The sequence below is a fragment of the Rhizophagus irregularis genome, chromosome 1, assembly GCF_026210795.1.
Source record: "Rhizophagus irregularis chromosome 1, complete sequence".
Classification (NCBI taxonomy): domain Eukaryota; kingdom Fungi; phylum Glomeromycota; class Glomeromycetes; order Glomerales; family Glomeraceae; genus Rhizophagus; species Rhizophagus irregularis.
In genome coordinates this window covers 7,237,741-7,264,079 of record NC_089429.1, presented here as the reverse complement: position 1 = coordinate 7,264,079, position 26,339 = coordinate 7,237,741, and the positions used below count along the sequence as shown (strand labels likewise).

The following is a 26,339-nucleotide window of genomic DNA, read 5'->3' as shown; positions in this document are numbered from 1 at the left end:
AAATATGTATTACGTCTAAAATAAGAAATAATAAAATCGTCGTCATAAAGTATATGAGATTGATCATATACGGATTATACGGTAAATTGGTATATCGGAAAAAGGTTCAAACTATTTTTATTTTTGAATGATAATAAAATAAATAATCTACGGAAAGTGCTTTTAGGAATTCTTATTGCCATTTAAGCGCTGGCCCTGTAAATGTACAGCAAAACAACTTATTTTATCAAGAGACTGCTCAAATTAGTGTATTTATTGTACAACAAGATGGGGGTCATTGAGCATTCATTTGTATAACACTAAAAGTCATTGTTTAAAAAATCCTTGATGCAACATGATCCAAAACATTAAAATGAAACAAAAAAAAGAATAGAAATATTTTTTTTGTTTAACAAATTTCGAAACCTTCAACAAATATTTGTTTGATAATTTTCAAATAATGATATAAGTATGTTTCAATTTTTTGAAACTTCATGTCTGAAATAAGAAACAATGAAAATCGGGATAGAACGGATATTAGATTGTTCAACCAATAAAAATTTAATAAAATTGGAATAATTACGGCCGATAAATTATGGTAACAATATTGTTTTTATTTTTGTACGAGTTGATTAATTTTATTTCAAACGGAAAAAACGGAAATAGGTCTAAATCGATTATGCAAAGCTCTTGTTCCAATAAATCATTTGTCTTAATAACTTGCTAATTATGACTTCAACTAATCCTATAAAAAAATTCTGGAAAAAACTCCGATAAATGAACATTTTTCTAGAAGAAACCAGACACGGGATCATTTTTCTGAAATATTTTTTATAGGGTAAGTATTAATTTAAGTATATCGTTTGAAAAATATTATTATGTTTATTATGTTTTTAATAAATCATTATAAATGAAAAAAATCAAAGTCTTAAACCAATAAACTATACCACTTTATAATTTTTATAGCCATACCAAATTTTTCATTTTATCAATACACGATTATTTATCATATCATCTATCATTAACAATGGCATCATGATGATTTATGTTCATATATCTTTGTACTTCTTAACAATCATGATGGCCAATTTGGAAGTTTCCATTTAAGCATAGCCCAAAACAACGAATTATTTTGAGAGAATCATAATGTCCCTTTCACAATAGGATAAAGCGGTAATCATGCAAACCAAAAAAACGGTTACTCGGCTTGTATTAATGATTTGCTGAATGCATGTGCAAGCTCTAGCGAGAATTTACGTAAAAGATAATAAACGCATTTATTGAATAGGTGAATAAGTAAAATAACCAAGTTATTTTTCAATACTTTAATAAAAAAAATCTTTAAATAAATATGTTAATAAAATTTTGAAACATTATATTTTATTTTACATCATATGGTTACTATAATTAGCAAAATTAAAAAAAAAATTCGCTCCTTTTTTTTTGAACCATTTAATTTAATCAATTTAAATTTAAAATTCTTTATCCTTGAACGAATATCGCGCACATGATTGCTCATTAGTTGATGCACTAAAAGTCTTCAATAAAGAAAAATGGGAATTTACATCACTAATTAATGATAAAGAACATGATCACAGCTCGACATGTTATTTAACGAGATTTTTCTATTGTGAAACGATTTAGTGAATTTTTTTGTTAGTCAAAAATAGCATCAATTACATGAAAAGCCTAAAATAATTTGTTTACATAATTATCTGTGTTAATTTTCAAATCATACCCTATCAAGAATTCAAATATAGTAAAGATTGCTAAATGGTGTATTCTGGTTGGTTACAAATTAAATTTAAATTTGATCAGCTGAAACTCTTATTTGTCACAAAGTTTGTGGGGTCCAATTATTTCAGATCATTTGAACATTCCATTTTTTCTCAATTTGGTCATTTTCTAAGCACTAAATAAAAAATATTACCTTATTTATCTGAATGAATTATTAGACTTTGGTATTTATAAGATGCACAACTTGGGAAAAACATTTTTTCCGATTGAATTTTTTTCAAATTTGTAGTAATGATCAAAAATCTTATTTTTTCGTCAATTGTTTACATGTTACATTTTGAATCATAGAATGTATCAAATTTAACATTTAAATGAAAAAATAATGAATGCGAAATATAAAAATATCGCAATTTAGCAGTTAGGGGAAAAAAAAAAATCAAACAATCAATTTATTATTTTAAACATTATTTTTTACATTTTTTTCTAATACTATCAATACTTTCTCACTCTTAACTATTATACTCAAATGCCAAAAAATAGGCAAAGGGTAACGGTAGCGTGCAACTTGTGTCGGAAAATAAAAGCAAAATGTTCCGGCGAACCAGTCTGTACACAATGCCAAAAACATGACAAGGAATGCATTTTTGATAATCAAAAAAAAAAGCGAGGTCCGCCAAGAGGACTGAAAAAGTTGAAAAGGCAAAAAGAAGCTTTACCATTGATTTTAATTCGAAAAATGGAACAAACATATTATTGATGAATAGCAATTATATATTTAGCATATAATCTAAATATTTTAATGTTATAAATACATGTGGCAAAATTTGAGCTTGAATTTGTTTTTAATCTTCTGAAAATATAAAACATTTGTATCAAATCATATAGTAAATATGGTATGATAATGTTAATTACAATTAGGACAATGGACTTTATGGGAAATTAATCATAAACAAATATAAATAATGGAGGTAAAATAATTACACAAATAAAAATGACTTGGACATCAAAATTTTATTATTTGCAGCATTAGGATTGGTTTCAATTTTGGTAGGGCCAAGACGATATAAACGACTGATGAAATAAATTACTATCATACTGTATAGTGAGCACGAAGTTATAATATTTTTCATATAAATTTTTTAGCTTAAAAAAATTTGTAAAAACTTTATTCTGTGAATAAATACATTCTTTTCATCAAAATCATTCACTATTAATATTGTTTGATAAAGAATTAATAAATTAAAGTCAAATGATATGTTGAGTGAGAAGCCTGAAATTAAATATTTCATATTTTTACAAGCTTTAACATAATATACAGAAAATTATAAAGCAAAGGTTCAAAAATGTTGTGGTTGCAAGAATATTAAAATTTCTTAAAAATCAATTTAATTTAATAATCGACGTTTTAACATGAAGCTTCAGATCGTTCAGAATTTATAGATATTATTAAATAATTTAGAACGACAAATGAAAAAGTTTGTTAATGTAAGATCGCTCCAATTTTTTTTTTCATATACAAATTAAACATAAAACTGTATGATAGCCATTACTATTAATGCTGAAGAATTAGAATTTAAAATGATCTCAACTTTCACACTGATATATGAACATATTTGGATATCTTTAATAAATCAACCTTATAAAAAAAGTTCCTTAGGTCTACCACTCAAGTTAATTTTCGTTTAAATCGATTTTGATATACTTTTCCGATAAATCCGAGCGCGTGTTTAAAAAGCCCAATCAGGATTTTAAGATCAGGCTTAATAACAATATCGGTCAAAATACAAGCAAAATATAAGCATAAATAGTAGAAATATAAAGAATTAAAAGAAATAAAAGATAAAAGAAAAAAAATATAAAAATATAAAGAAATAAAAGAATAAAACGTATAAAATTTAAAAATAATAATAAAGACTTGACAAAAGAAAATAGTGGCGCGGGTACATTATTGAGTTTCTGATTGGTAGAAAATTCATCCAACATCCAAACAAATTTGTACGACAGATCGGATGATGGATGAGGCGAATGTGATAAAAAATAATCATATTATTTGTATAATTTGAAATAATATTTGATACTATAATAGAAATTCACAAATCAAAGTTTTTTGGAATTGAAAGATGTTCAACTAAATTCCTCAAATCAAATTAACTATTTGAACGTGAGATGACAGAAATTGACGTCTAAAATAATGTACTATTAATCTTTGTATTGTGTTACCCGTGTTACCTTTACATAGCGCGGCTTAGCTACTGTACATCACGCTTTTTTGTATACCGTTGCGAAGCAACGGGCTAACGGCTAGTTATAAAACAATAATGTTCATTATAAAGGAATGTATAAGTTATAGTACCAAAGTAGGAAAAAGAAAAAAATAATAAGATGTAACGGATAACGGATAGCAGTTTTATTGGTTGTAATTAAGATGTTTAGAATCTGTATATTTTTACGCTTGTGTTAAGATCTCTACTATATCATCACATGATTGACAATTACCAGGCGATAGACATGACACTAACGGAACTAAGCCATGATCTTCAATTTTATTATCTAGTGACTCCGGCTCATTATTAAGTATCAAATTTCTTTGTTTTTTTATGCATATTATTCATTTACTTAATTTCCTTAGCAATTCTTTATTAATAATTTGTTAAATCATAGATCAAAATAAATGAGAGTACGTCTATCCAATGGAGGGGTAATAAGTTACATATGTAGAACGGTTGTGATTACATAAACTTTAAAATAGTATTTTAAACTTATTATACACATATCTTTTTGTAGAAGGATATTCTTTTCAATGGTATAGATGAGTTGAGACGTATTGGAAATCTTCGTGATCCATTCGTAAGAATGGCTGAAATTCTTCCTCAATTAAGTGCTCATCAATTTTGTCATTATTGACATAACTATCTCGATCTTGAATGTGAGTAATTTATAGATAATTTTGATTAAACCTTTTTTTTAATCAAATAATTAAAAATTTCTTTTCTTATTATATCATCATACATTAGATGAGGAGGAAAAACAATTGAATTTCGTTCAATAGATCGAAACAATCGAATGGAATGATTTACGTCAATATTTAAAAAATCAATTTGGTTTTTTACGATCTGAGAATATGCTAAGAAAATATTGGTATTCAAAACAGACGTAAGCGAATCAAATTTTTTAATCAAATTCAAATATAATTAATATCATTAATTACATAATTGGAAATTTTCGATTCTAAATATCGTAAAGTTCTTTTAAAAATAATGGGTTTTCAATATTCGTATATTATCTAGAATTTTAATTTTAAAAAATAAAATTTTTGAAGGTTAATAACCTATTTAATAATTATACATATTTACTATATATATTATATCGAGATCACGTATAATTCTAATGTAATTCTTAATAAACGCATGTTAATAACGATAATCATAATGAAGATCCAATATAAATAACAAATTTAAAAGGTGTTAATAACGATAATCTGAATTTTCTTTCTAATACGTTGATAAATGTCAATATTTACTTGAAGCCCATTTAATTTTTTAATTTTGTGGCTGTGGGTTAATGATTTTGTTTTATTGTACAGCAATTTTTGGCTTGTGTGGTATTTTAATGTTATTCATACGTGGCAAAATTTCGGGTGTCCACACAAAAGAATTTATTATTTTAATATAAATAGATTGAGAATTTGCTGTTGTAAATGTATCCTTTTCTTTCTTTCTCTCCTTTTTTCCATTTATTTTCATGAAATACATATATTTTCATGGAAGACATATTTTATTATAATCAAAATCTAGAAGATATATTTTCCTGAGGGTAGACGAACCGATGGATTTTTTATTCATAACACATTAAAATTTATCACGCATTGGAAGCGAAGATTTATTATTATGGTTCCTAATGTAACGAATGAATATATCATTCGACAATGCATACATGGGAGATCATGTCACGGTATTACATCATGTGCCAAGATTATCACATGATTTGCAGATACCTAACGACGTTCCGGAGCATGTCAAGAACTCAAGATATACAGCCCAACAAGCTTTAAATTTTTCGAGCTCGTTTACCTACGAAATTAAATTTTCGATATCGTTCTTTTTATTTTACAAACACTTTCTAATATTCTTAAAGAAATATTAGACTACTTATTTGTAAAACATTTTAATTCAAAATTTTATAAATATTGTTTACAAACTGGTTGAAAGTCTTATTGAATTCAACACTGCTCCTTTATGAATGTCTTAAAATCTTAATTGTTTATATAGTTTTAATTTTATTAGTTTCATAATTTATATCTTAAGGAAGTAAAAGAAATCAAACAATCATAGTCGATTAAGATAGATTCATGCGATGCATCAAGATTTGATCCTTTTTATCTTAATGGATTAGTTACGGCTAGCTCTTCCAAGAAAAAAAGGTCGCGTCTGAAAATGTACTTTATGGATTCTTTCATTAAGAACTTTTCAGCATTAGATTATACATTCTCACAGAAATATATAGGACAAATAATAGTAACAATGAATTAACAAGTATTTCATGAGCAAGGACATTTGATAAGAAAGCATTTATAAAATTTATAAAATTCATTATAAGGAGATGAATCACATTTTTAATATTTTTCATAATTGGCTTAATTCTGATATGGAAAAAATTATAAAAACAACAAACTAAAATCAGGATTATAACCAAATTAGATTTGAGTTGGACTACAAAAGCCACAATAATTAAAAGAATATCCAATTTAAATTGAAAGAATTACAATAACAGCAAACTAAAATCAATATTTGTCAACTATAATATTATTATTATTGATTTCAAACTACTATATTAAGCCTCAGATGATAAAAATGACATTAGATGCTGAAAAACAAAATCCAGGTCAAGGATTATAGATAGAAATTTTTGACTCAAGTAATGATAATTACTTTTCATTATATTGTGATTAAATGGTTCTTTGGATAAATTTTTGAAAAGAAATTCCTAATCATGGATTAAACTTAAAAATTTGACAACAAACAATATAGAAAAATTTATTGAATTAATAATATATTAGAATTTAGAAAATAAAGAAAGTACTAAAAAATACTAGTACTATTTAATTAAAAAAAATGTCTTACACTCATTTTAAAAGAAAGTAGAAAGAAATTCACTTAGTTTATAGCTCTTGAAAAAAAATGAAAATTTCGTCAAAAATACTATACTACTTATTAAAGTTTAAGATTAATGTTATCTTTAAATATATAATATATATAGTTATATACAGTGTGTTGAAAAAAAAACTGGAAAACTGTTCACGTGATAAAATGCATGTTATACGCCCAAAATAAATTCAATTTACATTATGTAAATTGTATAATAAACCTGAGACCCAAGGCTACATTTTGATATCTTTTGAAGTTATAAACACTTCATTATCCTTTGAAAAAATCAGCAATAATTATTTATTTCAAATTAAAAAATATAACAGAAAATTAAATTACATTTATAAAACATTGGTGGATTAGATTTAATTTAAAATACTCAAATATTATTAAGAATAATGCCAAAAAATAAATATCAAAAAATTTGCAGTTACGGTCTTGGTAAAATGGATACCCTGTTATTGTCGATATCCTGCCTTTCATTTGTGAGTGTAAAGATCTGGAAGATGATTCTTCCCAGGTAATACTTGGAAATCTTATAATTGAACTGGGGTTTATTTCGAGTCCAACCATTATTAGATGTGGGGCTATATCGGTCACAAAGATCTTCATTGATTGGTAAAAATAGCTAACTACATGGCCCAATCATTCGGTCCTGTGACCAATATAGCTCCTCCATCAATAACTATTATTTATTTGTTGTTATTTACAGATTAAAGAATATTATGAACACAATAAACTTGAGATGGTTCTTTAATTCGACGAATACGCAGAGCATTTCACATAAGAGGGAACCACGGAGCTGATTTCCAGGAGGGGATTAAAATTGGTAATGATGCTTTTTAGCGTATTGTCTTCGCTAAAATTAGAAACCAGGGTGGATGTGCCCACAGTTCCATCTTGTGACAAGGCTGTACTGCGCGTTTATAGCCGTTGCATATGGGTCCAAATATTTCGGAAGTTGAGTATTCAGACGGTTCGTGAAAAGGTCTCTCCACAGCAGATTTGAAATTGAAAAATGACCGGATTCAGTTTCCAATTGTTCTGATCTACCCTTGTTTGAGACACTTGGTCGTCTGAGATGTTCAATATCTCTGCAACATGTTCCGCCCGTAGTTGTGTTTTCCTTTTCAGACATCATTTATCTACTAAATAATTACAGTAACATTAATAAATTAATAAATATTATTTAAAACTATTAAAAAAATAAATGGAGTCCTTTCAATATTCTTATGATTTAAGTATTACCTTAAATTAGATGTAAAAAGTTCTTGTTGCATAATTATCCATCGTGGCGAGTATTTAGTTTGGAAAACTAGATTTAACTGATACCATGCCCAAATGCTAAGGTGAGCGCCAGTCATAACACGACTTAATACTTGTTCGTTTAAACAAAGCGATTCCAGAGCGCTATCGTCTGTTTTGGCTCTGGTTCGGGTACATCAGGAATCGGAGCAGTCAAAGGCTGTGATGGTTGTTTTTCTTGACGTACATAACTTTCTTGGTTGTACTTATTGGACGACTTTAGAATTGATTTTAAGGGTTTAATAGCCTCTTTGTAACCTTACTTTCTTTTTTGACATTGACGGTTTGCTAGCAAAACGCATGCGGCGCCCTCGTCCTTTCCTGTTTTGCATCCACTTTCGCCCGGGCTTACGCGGTCTGGACTTACGGAGCCATTATTATTTCTTCGCTAAATTCATTAACTGGCACATCATTAGCGTTGAACATGTGGAAAAATGTTATTATTTGGTATACTCACTATTTAGATAAAGCTAAACATCAATAAATTAATTTATTTTACTTGCCAACGGATTGCTTCATACTCTCGTCCAACTAAATAATAGGTTTCGCAATGAGATTTGTGACGGTGTACAGAATTTATAGAAGTTAGATAAAAAAAAGTCCCATTTCTGGCAATGGTTTCTGACTAAAGGTGTTCTGACATTATTCAGAGAGAACATCTAGTAACAGACTTTTATTATATTATTTATTTTTAAAATGTAGAATGACGGGAGCCATACAACAAGTTTGTGGGATGAGTCCTTACAAAAGGAAACTACTACCGCTAAACACTGTAGTTACTATCTGTTATGTAATAATCGCGTCTGACATTCTGTGCGGACCAATCAGAAATGACGCGTGCGGACAAATGAACTTCGCCACGTGATCCAATATGTCATTAAGGTTCATAAACATCTATAGTCCGGGGCGAAGCGAAGGACAATAAACCGGCTAACATATTTTGTGAACGATTATATAAAATTAAACTTAAAATTAAACTTAAAATTAAACGATTTGTTCGATTACATCCAGTGATTCCTGTTTTTTTTTCACGTAATATTTCTTGATGAGTTCTAATAGTTTCAGCTGTGATTTCATAATTTCATTTATTTCTTTAATTTCCTTTTCGACTGATCAATTTCTCTTTTTTTACTTTCCAATAGGTATCTTTCTTTAATCTTTCTGGTTGTGCCATCTTTTTTAATTTTAAAACTTATTTATGTAAAAAAGTAGGCTTTGGTGGCGTGGAGACCCTTCGAGTACCTCAAATGATTCTCTATAATGTCACTTAATTGGAATTAAAGGTTCCATCTTCCATCACAGATATTGAGGTTTTTTTATCAACTTTGTAATAGTATTCATAATGTATCCATTAGTTACTTCAATTTCAGTCATAATTCCAAATTGATTCATTAGTCCTCTTATGTTTGCATTGTACTATCGTCTTAACTTTCGTACATCATCCAAAGATTCTTCATATCCATCAACATATAATCTTTGATCAAAATTTTCTATATTTAAATTATTTAAATTAATTTGCGGGGTATACTCTATAACAGTTTTTCCGTAAAATCTGGGAATTTACTAGCACGAAGTACAGGTGGAATTTCTGGTGGCGTTCCCGTTTTAGAAATCTGTGGCATCAGAATGTAATTATACAAGACGTTTACATTGCCTATGTAATGCACCAACTTCGAAAAAATCTGCTTTTGCTAATGAGCGTTCTTGATCATACCAAAGTTGTCGGAAAAGATATAATTTACGAAAAATGTTTTGATATCTTTCATCGTTACATTTCCAACCATTCTTGATTTTTGAGCCTCATAATTCATAGTACACTAAATTAAATTTTTTTTTTTTTTTTCCTAAAAAAAAAATTGTCAATAACTTAAACAACTTAAAACTTTAAAGTTTTAAACAATGAGAAATAAAGATACATACGTGAAATCATCACCATCTAAATAACAATAAATTTGATTCTCCTGTAAAATTTCGGTAACATCCAAGACGCCTAATAAGAATGCCCCTTTATCAACGCGAATTTTTGACTTTTCTTAATGTCTCCTAACATCAAATAATGAAATAAAATTCATCAAATAATGATCATTATTTCTGCTTTAACAAGATCAACAAGTTTTTTTCTAAAAAAAAAAAATTGTCAATAACTTAAACAACTTAAATACTTAAAATTTTAAACAATGAGAAATAAAGATACACACGTGAAATCATCACCATCTAAATCGCTACCGCTAACAATAAATTTGATTCTCTCGTAAAATTTTGGCAACATCCAAGACGCTTAATAAGAATGCCTCTTTATCAACGCGAATTTTTGCCTTTTTCTTAAATGTCTCCTCCTAACATCATGATACGAAATAATGAAATAAAATTCATTAAATAACGATAATTACTTCTTAAAAATCCCGCTTTAACAAGACCAGCAAGTGAGATTGAAATTCCATATTCATCAACATTCCTTTGTAAAAAATCCAACGCCGTATGTTCACTTTCAAGCATTTTATCCTTTCAAGCATTTATTCAATTCCCTAACTCGTAAATCTTTTAATTCAATAAATACTTCATCGGGAATTCCTAATGCGGACAATAATTTAATCGCCTGACGATTGAGATATGGTGAGATGAATGTAGATCCTCTGATAACTTCCAACACAAATTGGCTGACATAAAACACCCTTAATCCAATTCATAAGCAATCTTCTTGCTAATGAGAAAGAGATATTCCCTACAAAGTGAAACCATTTCTAACTATATCAGGAATTTCTATGATGTCATCAATAGGTAGCTTTTGAATAGCACGAGTACTTGAAAACACTGGCCCATTCAGGCACATTTTGCTATGTACACTTTTATTTGTTGAAAAATTCACCATCCAATCTCTAACCTTAATCAGCAGTTGAATTGCCAGTTGGTGAAAAAACCAACAACTATGATCTCTTAATTGACTAGCAGAGAAAGTCAAGAATTCGTAGTGCCTATCATCAATAGTGATACCATCACGTAATGTACAATAAACTCTGTCATATAATATGGTTTATTATCCATTTATATTTTGAATTCTCCAATATCAATATCATCCTTTACTCGAATTTTATAACAATGCTTAATGAAAGTAATAGGAAAGTTACTAATGTCGTTATTTGAAAGGTCCATGTTTTCAATTTCAATATTACTCATTAAAATCATCTCTTTTTCAAAAAAAAACAAATAAATGAGTTTTTCAACTCAACTGATATATAAGACATGGCGGCAATTCTGAACGTAAATATGTTAAAGGCTCATAGATCTTTTTCTTCCTTGAATAAAAAATACCTTCCAAAATATCAAGAGAGACTCCAGTATGTTGTTGAGATAATAGAGAAAGGAATTCTTCACAAAGGTTATACTCTTTAAGGTAATTAAAAGAAATATTACATTCGACCATTTCAAAGTTTTAACATTGAACGGTTCACAAAATGTTTACGTAAATCCATGGAAAATTACTAATGCTTGAAGTTCTAGGAGCAAAAATCAACTGTTTGGAGAGGATTTTCTCGCGCTTTTATCCATTTTTTAAAGAAGTGGGAAAAGTTTTTTTTTTGCAGGGATATTGAAGATCCCGATTTATAATCACAAATGTTAGAAATTATATTTCAAACAAGAATTCAGGGAGCTTGGTATGGTTTTAAAAGATCTTATAGAAAGTTATTGATCTCTCTTTTATAAATAGGCTTCGTTAAAATAAATAAATCTAGCTTTTTCTAAATAAAATGAATAAACAAATGATGTTTTTTCTATTTATAATGAGTAAATTAAGTATAGAGATGGTTTATTATAAGTTTATATAGAGTAAATTTATTGATCGGCTGACAGCTGATTTTTTTAATTTAGTTGATCGGCTAAACTTAAAATTTTATCGCAAAAGATATTTTTTAAAAAAAATTTTTTTTTGCAAAAATAATCTTATCTAATGAAATTTTATTTGCAAATATTAAAATTTAAGTCACACATTTATGATTTTAAAGAAAAAAATCACTGTATTTTTAATGAAGTGATACAATAAATAAAAAGATAAGTAAATTACAATGATCAAGGAGAAAGATGCTAATAAAAAAATGAAATAACAATGGAGTAATGGAAAGTAATAGAAGTTGAAAGAGAGTAATGATAGGAAACAAAAAGGAGAAATAGGACATGATGGGAGATGAAGAGAAATGATGGGAGATGAAAAGGATTGATGGGAAGATGAAGAGGAGTAATGGGAGACAAAAAAGATGAAAAGGAGCGATGAGAAGATGAAGAGGAGTTATGGAAAGATGAAGAGGAGTGATGGGAGACGAAAAGGAATGATGGGAGATTAATCAACAATAATATTGATTAGAAAATTAGATAAGGTTCACAAACGTTTTATAGGCGAAAACATATTCTTGCATCCTTGTGAAAAGCTTTAAAAGTAGGTGGAAGTTGACTAACAAGGGAATGCCAGAAATTTGAGAATTTTACTGAAGAAAAATTTCAAAGTTTTTCAGCTGATTGTCAGCAAGAGTCTGATTGGCTAAAAATTAATACTAAGGTAAATAAAAATATAAACTAAGTTATAAATATTATCTTTAAATTTATTAAATAATATTCTGGCTATTCCAGAAAAAGCCAACTATGATTTAAGTCTTATTATTCAAATTATCTTCTTCTTGATTAGAGTATAACGGTATATCAATCACCAACATGTGACAAATTCATTAGAAAGCCAACTCTGACATTGAACTTGTTTATGAAAGATTAATTATGAGTTAGAGTGGGATGATCTGCCAATACAGAGATATTCACTTGAAATTAATTGGAAGTTCATAACCAATCAAAATTTTTCCAACCTTTCCAAAATTTGTCAAAATATCCTTAAATTAGAGATGTTATTGTGGTAAAGATAAAGATAAAAAGTCCTTAATATGGCTTTTCTAATATAGACAGTCTGTTCTATAAACTAGCCACCCAAAAGTTTTTCTCATCTTTCTACGAACTATGTGTGTCTTTTTATTTTTTATTTGATTAATTTTATTGTAGTTTTTGTTTCTGGATTTTAATAATGTGAAAGATACCTGCACATTATTAAGTAATGTGATCAGAGAAAAAGGTCTAATATTAAAAAATTCAAAATTGAAGAAAGACCGCCTTAAAAAAGAGAATAATACCAAATTCGCAGAATTACGTCAGTTAAGTAAAATGTAAACAATAAGGATTGGTAAAAAACAAAAAAAAAAATAGAACTAAATAGCAGATCCGACCAAGAACTTGATGAATTGGCTAGCCTAAATGGTACATATGAGAGAATTTAGTCAAACCTTCTTCTATATGCATTTTTTTTTATTCTATTTTTTTTTATTTGTTTGTTTATTTATTTTTTATTTACTTATTTTCAAATTCCAAATTTTTTTTTATTCACTTAAAATTACCTTATTCTCTAAAATCACAGAATATTTTTTGCAATTTAACCAACACTTACTAATATAATTAGGACTGAATATGAAATGAAATTAAGAAAAAGCAAAAATGATGACAAAAAGATCTAAGTTTTTTTTAAAAACTTGAAGTTCATAATTGGAATTTAAAAGATACATAAAGATTTAAAATAATGGATCATGTACATCCAGTTGATCTGAGAATTGTTAAATAAATAAATGATCTGGAAATTTTTTTTAAAAATTCTTATTAAAGATTGTTCTTTGAGAAATCATCTGTAAATGAAAAATAAGTGGTTCAATAAAAATAATTTGAATTTTCATAAAACTGAAATTATAATTAATAAATGCATAAGATCATTTAAAGTAATTTACTAATTCTATATCAAATTTTCTTTTATCATTACTATTTATTACTATTTACTTATATTTTATATGGAATGATTAGACATCTATAATTATAATAGATATTGATTAATCAATTGCAATGGAATCAGCTAATAGTATAGTAAAAGTAAAGGGATATTATAAGTTAATTGAATTTTATTTTAGATAGGTATTAATTTCCAATGCTGAATTGATTGTATGGATTTATTAAAAAGAAAGTAAATTATTTTAGAAAAATTTTCAAATTTTTGCTCAAGAAAAAACAATTTTAAAAATTCTTTTTTTTTTTATTTTTAGTTATGAATCTATATTGAAATGTCATGTTAACATAATTCATAAATTAGAGATTTCTAATAATATTAAATATTTATTTTGGAATAATTTCCAAGAGTTTCATAGGAATAAAAAGAAGTTCATAATGGGTTATAACTTATAAATCACTTATATTTAGCAACAGTTAAAATAAAGTTATAAATTTTTGGGATATTTGAAGGAAGTAATTTTGGTTAAAACTTTTTGATATATTATGAAAAAATTTTTTAAACTTAAAATTCTTAAGTTTTTTTACTAGTTATGGGAATATTGTTAGAAAGAATTATTTATACTGATAAATAAGGCCAAAGAAATAAAATTATTTGTTTCTCATGAAAAAAAATTGCTAAATTTGATCTGGCTACTCAGAAAAAAAATTATTTTTCAAAAAAAATTTAATCGATTCCTAGAAGATGATTGGTTGATTTAATAAATTTTTTGCCTAGGTCACCAGATGGAAAAAAAAATTTATTTTTTTATGATTATAATTGATCAAAACTAAAATTACTTGACTAAATAAAATAAATTTTTTTATTTTTTTATAACATTTACATGATTCGTCCGGTCATGAAAAATGAATAATTTTATTTATTTGGCCTAATAATAAATTAATTTTATTTGTAAAAATTACCACTGTCACATATATTATTAATAATCTATATTTGAGCATATAAAATTCGCACAAATTTTTGTATATGAAACTTTGTATATATTTCTGTCTATTATATATATAGATATTTATTTGATAAAGCATTTAATTATTAATGCAAAATACTATACAGTCAACCCTTGTTATAACGAACCCTAGGTTCCAGACCTCAACTTCGCTATAGGGCTATAGTGAAGATTTTAAGAGATTTGATTGGTTAATTCGTTATAGCAAGGGGAAATTTATTATAGTTGTCTGAAAAATTCACTATATCAAGGGTTCGCTATATCAAGGTTTGACTGTAATAATGATGCTTTATTTACAATTTTTAAACTTTTTTTTTTTTAAAAAAAAATCAATTAGAACTAATTAATTCTGCATATAAAATTTCAAATAATACTAATACAACTATTTTAAATATGGTGCCGGAAGTCTATACTCGACAATAAAAATGTAACACTTAAAAATCTTTCAACTCCTTAAAAAAAATACAATTTAAAAAAAATAAACTGGTAATTTTATTCTTTGAGGTAAGCTCTATCAAATTACCGGTCACATTTTTAAAAGAAGATCTACATAAAAAGTTATAAGCATTTGAAATTGCATGATTTTCATATGATCAGCCCAAATTTGAAACAAAATATGTTGGCCAGAACTTACGATAATTTGGGCCGATTCCATGCATTGTGATAATGCCAGCCTGAATTATCATAATATGAATCAAATGTAATTTTTTTAAAAAAAAAATTTTTTTATCAATATATAACTTTTATGAAATGGTAGTTGCAATTTACTACTGAAATCTACTTTTTCTTATATTTTATCTTGTTTGTAATAAATAAATTTTCAAAAACCGCATTTTATTAGAAATTCTGGTTTTTTATTGGCTGAATTCCGGATCACATGATATAGAATCGGCTCAGAAAATTGAAACAAAATCACGTGATTGTCGAGTATAGACTTCCAGCACCATACCAAAGTAAAAATACATTTTATGACATACTCTATTAATATTGAAGCTAGAAATGTGATTTTACTATCATTATTAGAATCCTCTTATTAAGATGAATTCAATGATATAAATTTTATTAAAATCAAATTACTAGTTATATTAAAAATAGGGGGTGTGTAGGATAACAAAATTTTGCCCTGTAATATGCAACTTTTGAAAAATTTTAATATAAACTTTAGCAAACTCAAATGTGAGTTGTATTAGTATTGTTTAAGATCCTCTTACTTCTCTGTATATCTGCCAATCTTAATGCCTTAAAGAACTGCTATTACAAAACTATTTGGCAAATATTAACAATAAAATATTGTGAATAGATCAAATAATGGGCAATAGATATATTATTAAGAATTCAGAATAATAGAATAAGTAGTGATATATTAATGTAATTAAATTTAAAATAAAATTATAATAAGTATTTTAGTTAAGTTTGATTCTCAATAATTGGGATTTGCACATAATATGTAAAATCCTAAGGTGGAATAAGACCACTGGTTCAATTACAGATAAATTCCATGTTTAACAAGGCAAAAAGATGTGTGATATTAGCAAAAATATTTCATTTATCGTAACTTCACTATCATCTTCAAGGTTGATGATTGTAATGAACTAATTATATTATCAAGAAAGGTAATTATTTATTTTATTTTATTTTTTTTTAAAAAAAAATAAAATATTCCATAAAATCTGATTATAATTCATTCAAATATCTATTAGTAGAGAAAGAAGTAAATATATTCATTAAAAAAGACATTCTATGAACTGCTCAAAGTCAATAAACATAGAGAATTCTATAACAGATAACTCACAAGGACTTTTGAAGCCCAGTAAAATTTAATAGTAATCTGTTATTTGTTTTTTAAATAAAATTATTATTAATTAGGAATCAAATAATTTTACTGAATATTTGTTGATTATCTCAATTTCGCATTATGAAAAATTATAAAAATTACCATTTTAGTCAAATTCTAAAATTATTAGAGCTTTAATATGTAAATCAGCCTCACTTTTTAATTTAACCATTAATAAAACGTGGAAGGATCATCAAAGTACTTTCTACTTCACAGACTGCACGTACTTTTTGGCAACGTTCTGTTTAGTTTCCAGAACTTGATATGGCTATGCAGATTTGAACTTAGCTAGTGGAGTCCTTTAACTGATGGAATGTTACAATAAAAAGGGTTAGAACTTGCCAAAGGTTAAATATTGAAAGCCAATTAAAGTTGTGCTAATGGCTGGGTGTATAGATTTAAAATACGTAATAGTCTTCAAAAAATTCGTTTCAGGGAAAGCTAAAAGTTTTTCAGAGGAACGTATACGTATATATATATATTTTATGTGCACTTTTAACTAAATATGAAGAGACAGGCCTTTTTTTGAATGGAACCAAATTAAACACTTAGTACTGCTGAACGTAAAAAGGTAAGAATATTTTAATTTTATATTATAAAATATAATAAAAAAATTAATTTATTATTATTTATTATTTAATTATAATTCAGCAAATTGAGAGCGAACAATCCAAATGGATTAATAATGTGTTAAACAGAAATCGTAAATCCACTCCCATTGACCGCCTACTAAAGCACACCCCACTGGGGAACAGAGTTGTTGATTTCACCAGACGACATATCGGAACACGCAACATCTACATACTCGCACCAGTTTAGGAAAAGAGATATTAGTTTCTCATCTATTCATGATATGTCACCTTTTTGGCAAAAAATTTATGAACCAATGACTCAGAATGAACAGGCCTTCAATGAAGTGCTCAACGATATTGATGACAAGGAATGGGATACAATTTTGAATAGTGTAAACGAAAAATCAGCCGCAGGAGTTACTGGAATTAACTATACCATGATTAAGAAATTGCCCACATAGCTTCAAAGGTTAATTAGAGATGCTTTTAATCTGGTGCTGATAACAGGTCATATACCTTCCAAATGGAAATCATCAACTATTATCCCGATTCTTAAACCAGAAAAATTTAACTATAATATGGATAATTTTGACAAAAGCGTCTAGGAAAAATCTTTACAGAACATAACAGTATCCTATACCAACAAAATTATTGTGGGCTTCCGGGCGACTCCACATCCACTCCGATACAGATTATTAACAATTTTTAATTGAAGACGCGAAAACTAATAATAAGCAGCTTTGGATTATGTTTCAAGACATATCCGACAGGTCTGAAGATAGCACTCCAACGTCTGAGTTTACCAAACCGGTTAATAGACTTAGTCATTAGGATATTTACTAATAGAAATGCTCAGATTCTCACGGCCTTTGGACCCACACCGTCTTTCATAGCAGGCGATAGAGTAGATCAAGGGGATAGTCTATCTCCATTAATTTGGCGGTTCTATTACGATCCCCTGATTAAAGCATTAACCACAAGAGGCACGCCAAAACCAAAGCCATGATGAGGTAGCGCAAGGAGCTGCATTTATCGAAATCACAACTTCAACGAGGCGGAAATATATGCAATTCTACTAGCTCTGCTCACCTGTTCAAATGGTTCGAAAATTCACATATATACGGATAGCGCAGCTGCGATACATGAAATTTTAAATGCCAAATTGAAGACCGTTTTAGATAGAAATAATTTTTTATTATTGTATAGAATTTTTAGAGTAGTTAGGGAGAATAATTTAGAACTAGAACTTCATAAAGTAAAAGGACACAGTGGGGATGAGTGGAATGACAAAGTAGATGTATTAGCTAAGCAGGCCGATTCTAGCCCATCAGTCAACCAGAAACAAATGCATCACTTTTTGCACCAAATTATTAACAAATAGGCACCTGAGCTTGCTAATATTGAACTTGTTTACCTTCCACCAAATACAACAACTCATCTTCAACCTATGGATGCGGGTATTATTCATAGTTTTAAAGTCAAGTACAAGCAGAAGTTTTGTAAATATTTAATTCATCAATTTGATTCATGAATGGATTATGTAAAGTAAGTTATAAAACTATTTTATTTTTTTTATTTTCTATTAATAAAATATTAATTAATCTTAATTATTATATTTTTTATTTACCGATACAGATTCTGCACTTGACACAGAGGATCAGTGGCAATTCCAGTTCACGAATCTGATATATTTCAAATGCTTCCTTTCCTCTATAATTCAGAATCACGTTTAAAACTTTATAATGATCGAACGAAAGGGGACGAGTCTGTTGAGCAAGTTAGCAATGTTAAATCAAACAAAGATATTGATACACTTAGAAACAATGGGATTACTTAGATCCTTTGCCCCAAAATAATATCATATTACCATTGAATAAATTTCTAAGAATGGCAACACTTGATTATATGAAATTTTTCATTCGTATCACGCCATTTTGGATTATAGATATGGCAAATCTTTTAATCAAAGTAAAAGTTAAGGATTATAAGCACAAAATACAAATTTTGGAAGGAGAAATTTATAAATTAATTCTTAGTAAATGTATAAATGTTAAACATTTTTCTTGGGAAACCGAAAAAAACTTTTGTGAATATCCAAACGCAAGATCTTTTTGTAAAGATAAAGATAAGAAGTCCTTAATTAACTTTATTAAAAATCAAAACAATCTGCAGTCTTTGTTTCTGGATTTTAATAATGTGAAAGATACCTGAAAATTATTAAGTAATGTGATCAGAGAAAAAGGTCCAACATTAAAAAATATTATTTTACAACCAACACTCAGATGTGTTTCGCCTATATTTATTCAGTCTTTAGAGAAAATATTAGAAATAACTCTTAATAATAAATTAAATAGATATATAGACTGGCAAGAATGGGAAAAGTGTTTGAATATTAAAAAATTTCACACCTTGGAAAATCTGGTGGAAAATATTAGAGATTGATTCACGTCAATCACAGATTATACAACTGAAAATAAAAATTTAATTATAACGATATCAAAAAACTGCCATCTATTAACGAGGTTAATCATAGATGTTGACCATAAAAACTTAAGTGAATTAAGCATGATGTTCTCAAATTGTAAACAAACACTGGAGATGAATTATTGAGCATTATAAAATATAAATTTTCTTTCAAAAACAAATTTTACGTAATATTATATATATTATTTGGATTTGTCGATTACAATTAATACGTCTATTTTTAAGGAGTAAGAACCCTTTTTATTTGAATTTCTTAGCGAAATTACAAAAGAAAAAAAAAAATTTCAAAAATAACAAATACGCAAATCCATACAAAATATTCATTCTCGTCTTTAAACTACAAAATTTCCTTACCTATATTAAATTAAATTCAAAAAATTCAAAAATATTAGAACACGAATCAACAATATTTTTTATGGAGACAAATTATTTATGTAAATTATATAAATGAAAATTATATTAAAATTAATCTGAATTCATTAAAAATAAATTCGAAGAAAACCCATAATCATTCTCACCTATCGCTTTTACATTAGAAGTATCATTCTAATCCTTCATAGATATCAACAAAATGTGTCTAAAATAGTTAATTGCAAAAAAAGGAATTTATGAATTGTAAGAAGTCTTTTAAATAAAAATCGCTAAAGTAAAATTTTTGAAATAATAAAATTATGTAAAAAAAAAAAATAGAAAGAAAAATGATTAGTCAGATAAAAAAACTCGAAAATTCTGTTTCGAATGTGAATAAACTTAAATTATGGCTTCGCTATGCGGTTCTGAATAAATAAATAAATAATTATAGTGTATGAAATCTATTTGCGGAATTTGCGGATCGCAACCTACTTTTTAATTTCCGCAAATTATACATAACTAAGTAATTAGGTGTGAAAATTGCATGTGACTTTTTGTTGCGCGTAAAAATAAAATAAAATAAAATTTCATACTTGTGATACAAGTATATCAACGTACTGTAAATAATACTATAGTTATTTGATTATTGTGAAACGGTTTCTCCTGCAAAATATGAACGGGTCAATAATAAAGATCTAATTTCATATAATACTGTAATACTGAAAATAAGCCATTACAATTCCGGTAAAGATCATAATAATGCAGGAAAAAAAACCCTAATGCGGGCCGAAACTTCCAATTTCCTTTTTGGTTTATAATGAGGATATAGTAAAGAGATTAAATAAATTTGTCCTAGGCGTCTATAAACAATTACGCAAATATGCAAAGGAGAACAATAGGCTTGGTTGAAATGATATCATATGCAATGTATTATGATAATAAAGTTCTGGATCAAAAATTTATTTTTATGTTGTTATTATAAAAATATTATATATTTTTAAATCAAATTACGATGCAAACATATGTGTAACATTACAGGATTATATTGCATAATTTTATAAATTATTTCGCATACACAAAAAAAAAAAAATTGGCATGAGAACTCTTTAAATTTTTTTTTTTAACTAATTCCGAATGATAATTTATTAATAATTTAAAAAAATATGTACATTCGGAAACTCTAATGAATGCATATTGGCGTTATGTCAACCAATATTCTTCTATTATTTCTATTTTAAATATATATATATATATATTATAATTTTTTAAGAAGACTTGCCCAAATGTAGTTTATAAATTAATAATCAAAAACAATCAAAATTTAGGTAAATTATTCTTTCTTTTATCTCAGAAAAAAAAGCTTATCGCGACAAAAATATTTTTTTTAAATATCGTGAAATTTCTTTTATGTTAATATATTATGATTGTCGAATAAATAATAAAAACTTTCACATGGGATACAAATTGATCTACTACATGCATATTAAAAACATGATGTCAGATGAGGAATTCGAGATGTCGATAAGATGATTTAATACTTACATTTTTTTTATATATATTTTCCTTCATCTGATAAAAATGTCATACTATAAATAATAAAAATACATACAAACATATATATATTATTTGTAAATTCAAAGTTTGAACCCATTCCATTGATGTGATATAATCTAAAACGTGTAATCCGTGTGAATTCGTGAATTAAAAATGTTATTTCTGGAAAAAACTTACCTGTGAGGCTGTGACACCTGCAGTTAAAATAACTTGCTCGTCATTAAATTTATAATAGATCGAATAAAAATAATTCAAAAATTTTTTGTTTGAGCGATAAATGATTATATATATATTACACATAATAAATAAATGCAATATAAAATTCAATTGCCACACGAAATTTACAAATAAAATGCCAAGAAATATATCGTATGATTTCTATATATTATTTATTTGGCAAGTATCAAATTCTAAATGATAATTTATTTAAAAATCTTATTGTCCTATAAAAGGTTAGTTGTCGTTTTAAACATGACTTTTATCTAGAGTCGCATCTTAGATTGTTTGGATGTATTACAACATTTATAGTATTCTTAGAACTTTTTTAACCATTATTACTTGCATATTGAATAACCCTGAAGGTTTGTGATTATCAATAAAATTGTTAACAATACTAATACAACTCACATATAAGGTTGAGTTTGATATTAAAATTTTTCAAAAGTTGTGTATTATAGAGGTATTTTCAAAATTTCATCATCTTACATACTCCCAATGAGAGGATTCTAATGATAGTAAAATCGCATTTCTAATTTTAATATTGATGGAGTTATATCATAAAATGTATTTTTACTTTGGTATAATTTTCCGTTTGATATTCGAATAGAAAAAATTACGAAGATTATTCTACTCTTTTATATTTAATTATATACATTTAATAATATTAAATAATTATTTTTTTGCATTATTTAACTAATTATTCGTCATTTATTTGCTTTTGATATAAATAAATATATATATATATATATATATATTGAAAAACAAACTCCTAATCATAATTGGTCAAATATTGCTTACTGTATCTTACGAAATCTGAAAATCCAAAAAAAAATTATTTATTTCAATACAATCAATACAATAAAATAATATGATTCCAAGTATAGAATAAGAACGTAAAGAATCGTGAATCTACTGTACGAAGCAATAGGTGATTATTAATCAGCCAATTCTTTGTTACATTCATTACAGTATACTTTTTAATCCAGTCATTTGTTTGCATGAATAGAACAATCAAAAATTATTTGTTTTGATCACAGAACATGTAACAATTCAGTGAGAATTTTCTTTATCGTGGTTATTTTAAAAAAACAAACCCCTCAAACCGTAAATCAAAATTATTCGGTGCAAACTTTATATCCAATAATATATGTTTATTTATCAATAATCTCATTCGTAGAAATTTTAACTGTAAACGTTTAATAATTCAATTATTTAATCTTTAGGACCAGTTACATTCATTATAGTATGAACAGAGAATACAATTATCCAATCTTTCGCGCATCTGATCTTCCCCTTTATAGGTCAGGTCATGTAACTGATTGTATCACATTGCTAGCTAATTAATAAAGTATTTCTAATGTCAAAAAACTTATAAATAAAGATCTAAAATTCCATTCTTTCCTTATATCCTAAAATATTATACTGCTTAACATCAAACCCGAATCCCAATTAATTGGAGAAACAAATCCTTCCTCTCCAGTCTTTAACGTGCAGTACAATTAGGCCGGGAGGCAAGAAAAAAACACGTCCATTTCTCCATCCACCACCTCCGCGCCCACTACTGTCATTTTTTTTTTTTTAAATCATGACAATCATGAAAAATTAAGAAGAAATTAAGATATTAATAAGCTTTTTTTGGTCCATGATTCTCGTTTGTTTAATGATTGTAAAAATTCGACATCATAAAATCGTAATTAAATTAAAATTAATATTTGTTATATTTATTTCGTTTTTTTTTCGGTTTAACGTTAGTAACGTTCGATTTAATATTTTTTATTTCGATTATTTTTTTTTCTTCCATTTGTAAGACTATTTAATATAGAAATCGGGAAATTTCGAAATCGTTTATTTTAATTATTATCCTAAAATTCTTAATTAATACAAATAAATTTAATTTTCATAAATCTGTATGTATAAAACTATAAAACTAGTAAAAAATGTGTCAGAAGAAAAAAAAATTCTCTAAAGTCTTATTAACCAAATTGTTTTACAGTACTTCAGGTCTTCAGCCTAAACTCGCGATATAGTAAGACCGTATTTCCTTTTTTCAGTTTTTAACATGGTAAAGTAAAGAGGTTCCAACCTAAACCCAGATCCTGGTCTATAAATTTTCCCAAAAGTTCAACCTCATGCCAATGCAGGTCTCCGTCGGTCGTATATAACCAAGAATTTAATTTTAATTTGGTTAGTATAGTTCCTAATAAATGTATTTTATATTTTTCCCAACGTTTTTATAACACTCCTAAAACTATAAACTTTTTTAATGAAATCACCAATCACAACAATGAGTTAAATATATAAATAAATCATTTGACGTAAATCATTTAAATCAGTATCACCAAGTTATTAGTTTATTTGTATAGGATGTTAACTTATTCGACGCAAATTAAAAAGAAAATTTTCCTTTTTTATGAGGAATTAATAATGGTTTTAATCTGGGAGAAATAAATATGCATAAAGTCAAAGCACACTGATTATGCTTATGTGTTCGGCTAAGTATCTGTAAATTTTGAATTTGTTATTCTGAAAAAAAAAACTTGCTTAAATCATATTATAATAAATAGTATCCTGACTTTTCGCCGCCGAAGTTTATTTCACCGAAACACATTTTGCCGAAGCCATTTCGCCGAAGAGATATTTCATCGAATATATATTTCATCGAATAGACATTTCACCGAATGGACATTTCGCTGAAGGTCTTTTGCCAAAAGTCATTCGCCTCAAATTTCAAATCATATTTTCCAAAATATCCGTCCATAAGTATGATATTTACAAAAATTTTGTTACTAAAAAGATTTATAGTTCGGGTATTAGATTGAAATTTTAATCAATCGCTAACATTTTCGGCGGAATGTCCTATTCGATGAAGTAGACTTTAGTGAAATGGATGATTCGGAGAAAAGGATTCGGCAAATGTTTATTCAGCGAAAATTCCATTCGGCGAAATGTCCCTTCGGCGAAATACCTTTTAATGAAATGGCATCGGCGAAAAGTTCTCCGGCGAAATGGACTTAGGCGAAACGTACCGTAACCACGCATGAATTCTCACAATATGTTACAATTAGGAAATGAATTATTTAACATTACAGAGTAATTTTATAAAGGATCTAACGTCCACAAATGAGATAAAATTTGTTTAATTTGTTTGAAAAATTTCCCAATGTATTATTATACATATATAGACTAATTGACCATGATCACTGGGTACCATTAAAATGAACTAGTTTAAATTAAAAAAGTTTCATTTTTCATCCCCCAAAACGCTTAATTAAATTTAGGTTAAGCTTTTATCGATCTATTACTCTTTTGGAATAAAAGAGTAATGGAAAGAAATATCAAAAATATACATTTCAATAAATATTCAAAGTACGCGTATTCTAAATTTCGAATTTCACTTTAATTGTAATTGAAAATGGGGTGAGTTATGTGGCTAATTATAAACGTAGAATTACAAAATTACAGAATGTTTAGAACCTTGAATGTTTACATGGGCCATCAGAAAAGCCTCTTTTTAACAAGTTTAGGTCAAGATCTTTATTTAAAACAATTAGATCATTTTCAGTCATGTTTCGGAATTACTCACAATTTAAAAAATGATACTTCACCAAAACAAGTTTTGAATGATACAAAAAATATTTACTCAAATAGGTAAATAAAATTCTAATCCAAATGAAAAAATTAATTTAAAAATAATAGTAATTTACGAAGAAAATATATAACAATAAATAATTATCCGATGTTTTAACAGCTGTTTTATGTGCTGTTAAAACAATGGAAAAACTTTATAATAGTACAAATGATGCAAGGTTTCACACGAGTGAATAAATTTCAAACATATCAACAATACTAATTAATTAACAATCAACGGATTTTTATTGAGAGATGTAATTCATAAATCAATTATGAGCGCCTTTTTATCGCATATGATATCATTTTACTAAGAGAGAAGAAAAATGAAAGATTTTTAAAATAAGAATTATTATGTTTTATAAAGAATTTTTTTTTTTGTTTCATATCTGGCAAGTTATTATTAATATTATGGCATGGAAAATATAATGGCACTTGCGCTTAGTTACTTTCGAGAATGAAATGACTTTGAAAATTTCTTTTACAACTTTACCTAAATTTTCCTCGGATGGTAAGCATATTAAATATAAGTTGTTATATGTAAATAATTATTTTTTAGTTAAATTGATCTTTTTTTTTATTTCATTAGTTCCACGAAAGATAAGAAAACCTGTTAGGCATTCAATGTAAATAAATGCATGATTTTCAAAATTAAAAAAATCATACCAAATAAGTCAAAATTGACATATTTCCAAAAAATATGAACGCTCATCTAAATTCTAAATAA

General features: G+C 26.9%; 4 protein-coding genes across 4 annotated transcripts; 1 reads left to right on the top strand and 3 right to left on the bottom strand.

Annotated features, from left to right (window-relative positions):
- Window positions 1–7,420: 7,420 nt before the first annotated feature.
- OCT59_001455 (uncharacterized protein) lies at window positions 7,421–9,418 on the bottom strand. Its single transcript, XM_066139582.1, has 3 exons — window positions 8,669–9,418; window positions 8,109–8,566; window positions 7,421–8,008 (listed from the first exon to the last, which is right to left on the bottom strand). Exon 3 carries the CDS (start codon window positions 7,999–8,001, stop codon window positions 7,726–7,728), a length of 276 nt encoding a protein of 91 aa, XP_065988976.1. The 5' UTR covers window positions 8,002–8,008; window positions 8,109–8,566; window positions 8,669–9,418; the 3' UTR covers window positions 7,421–7,725.
- Window positions 9,419–10,236: 818 nt separating this feature from the next.
- OCT59_001454 (uncharacterized protein) lies at window positions 10,237–10,661 on the bottom strand (the record flags this gene model as incomplete). Its single annotated transcript, XM_066139581.1, has 3 exons — window positions 10,237–10,285; window positions 10,364–10,442; window positions 10,556–10,661. The coding sequence occupies 3 exons, from the start codon at window positions 10,659–10,661 to the stop codon at window positions 10,237–10,239; spliced, it is 234 nt and encodes a 77-aa protein (XP_065988975.1).
- Window positions 10,662–10,887: 226 nt separating this feature from the next.
- Window positions 10,888–11,586, bottom strand: OCT59_001453 (uncharacterized protein; the record flags this gene model as incomplete). The annotated part of the gene is made up of 2 exons (XM_066139580.1): window positions 10,888–11,179; window positions 11,393–11,586. The coding sequence occupies 2 exons, from the start codon at window positions 11,584–11,586 to the stop codon at window positions 10,888–10,890; spliced, it is 486 nt and encodes a 161-aa protein (XP_065988974.1).
- A 4,903-nt stretch (window positions 11,587–16,489) lies between these two features.
- On the top strand, window positions 16,490–18,702 carry OCT59_001452 (uncharacterized protein; the record flags this gene model as incomplete). The annotated part of the gene is made up of 4 exons (XM_066139579.1): window positions 16,490–16,545; window positions 17,358–17,376; window positions 17,457–17,508; window positions 17,579–18,702. 4 exons carry the CDS (start codon window positions 16,490–16,492, stop codon window positions 17,836–17,838), a joined length of 387 nt encoding a protein of 128 aa, XP_065988973.1. The 3' UTR covers window positions 17,839–18,702.
- Between the last annotated feature and the right edge of the window lie 7,637 nt (window positions 18,703–26,339).

Bases quoted from the DNA above. Each gene is read 5' to 3' on its own strand.
- OCT59_001455 (XM_066139582.1), bottom strand. From the start codon at position 8,001: ATGATGTCTGAAAAGGAAAACACAACTACGGGCGGAACATGTTGCAGA.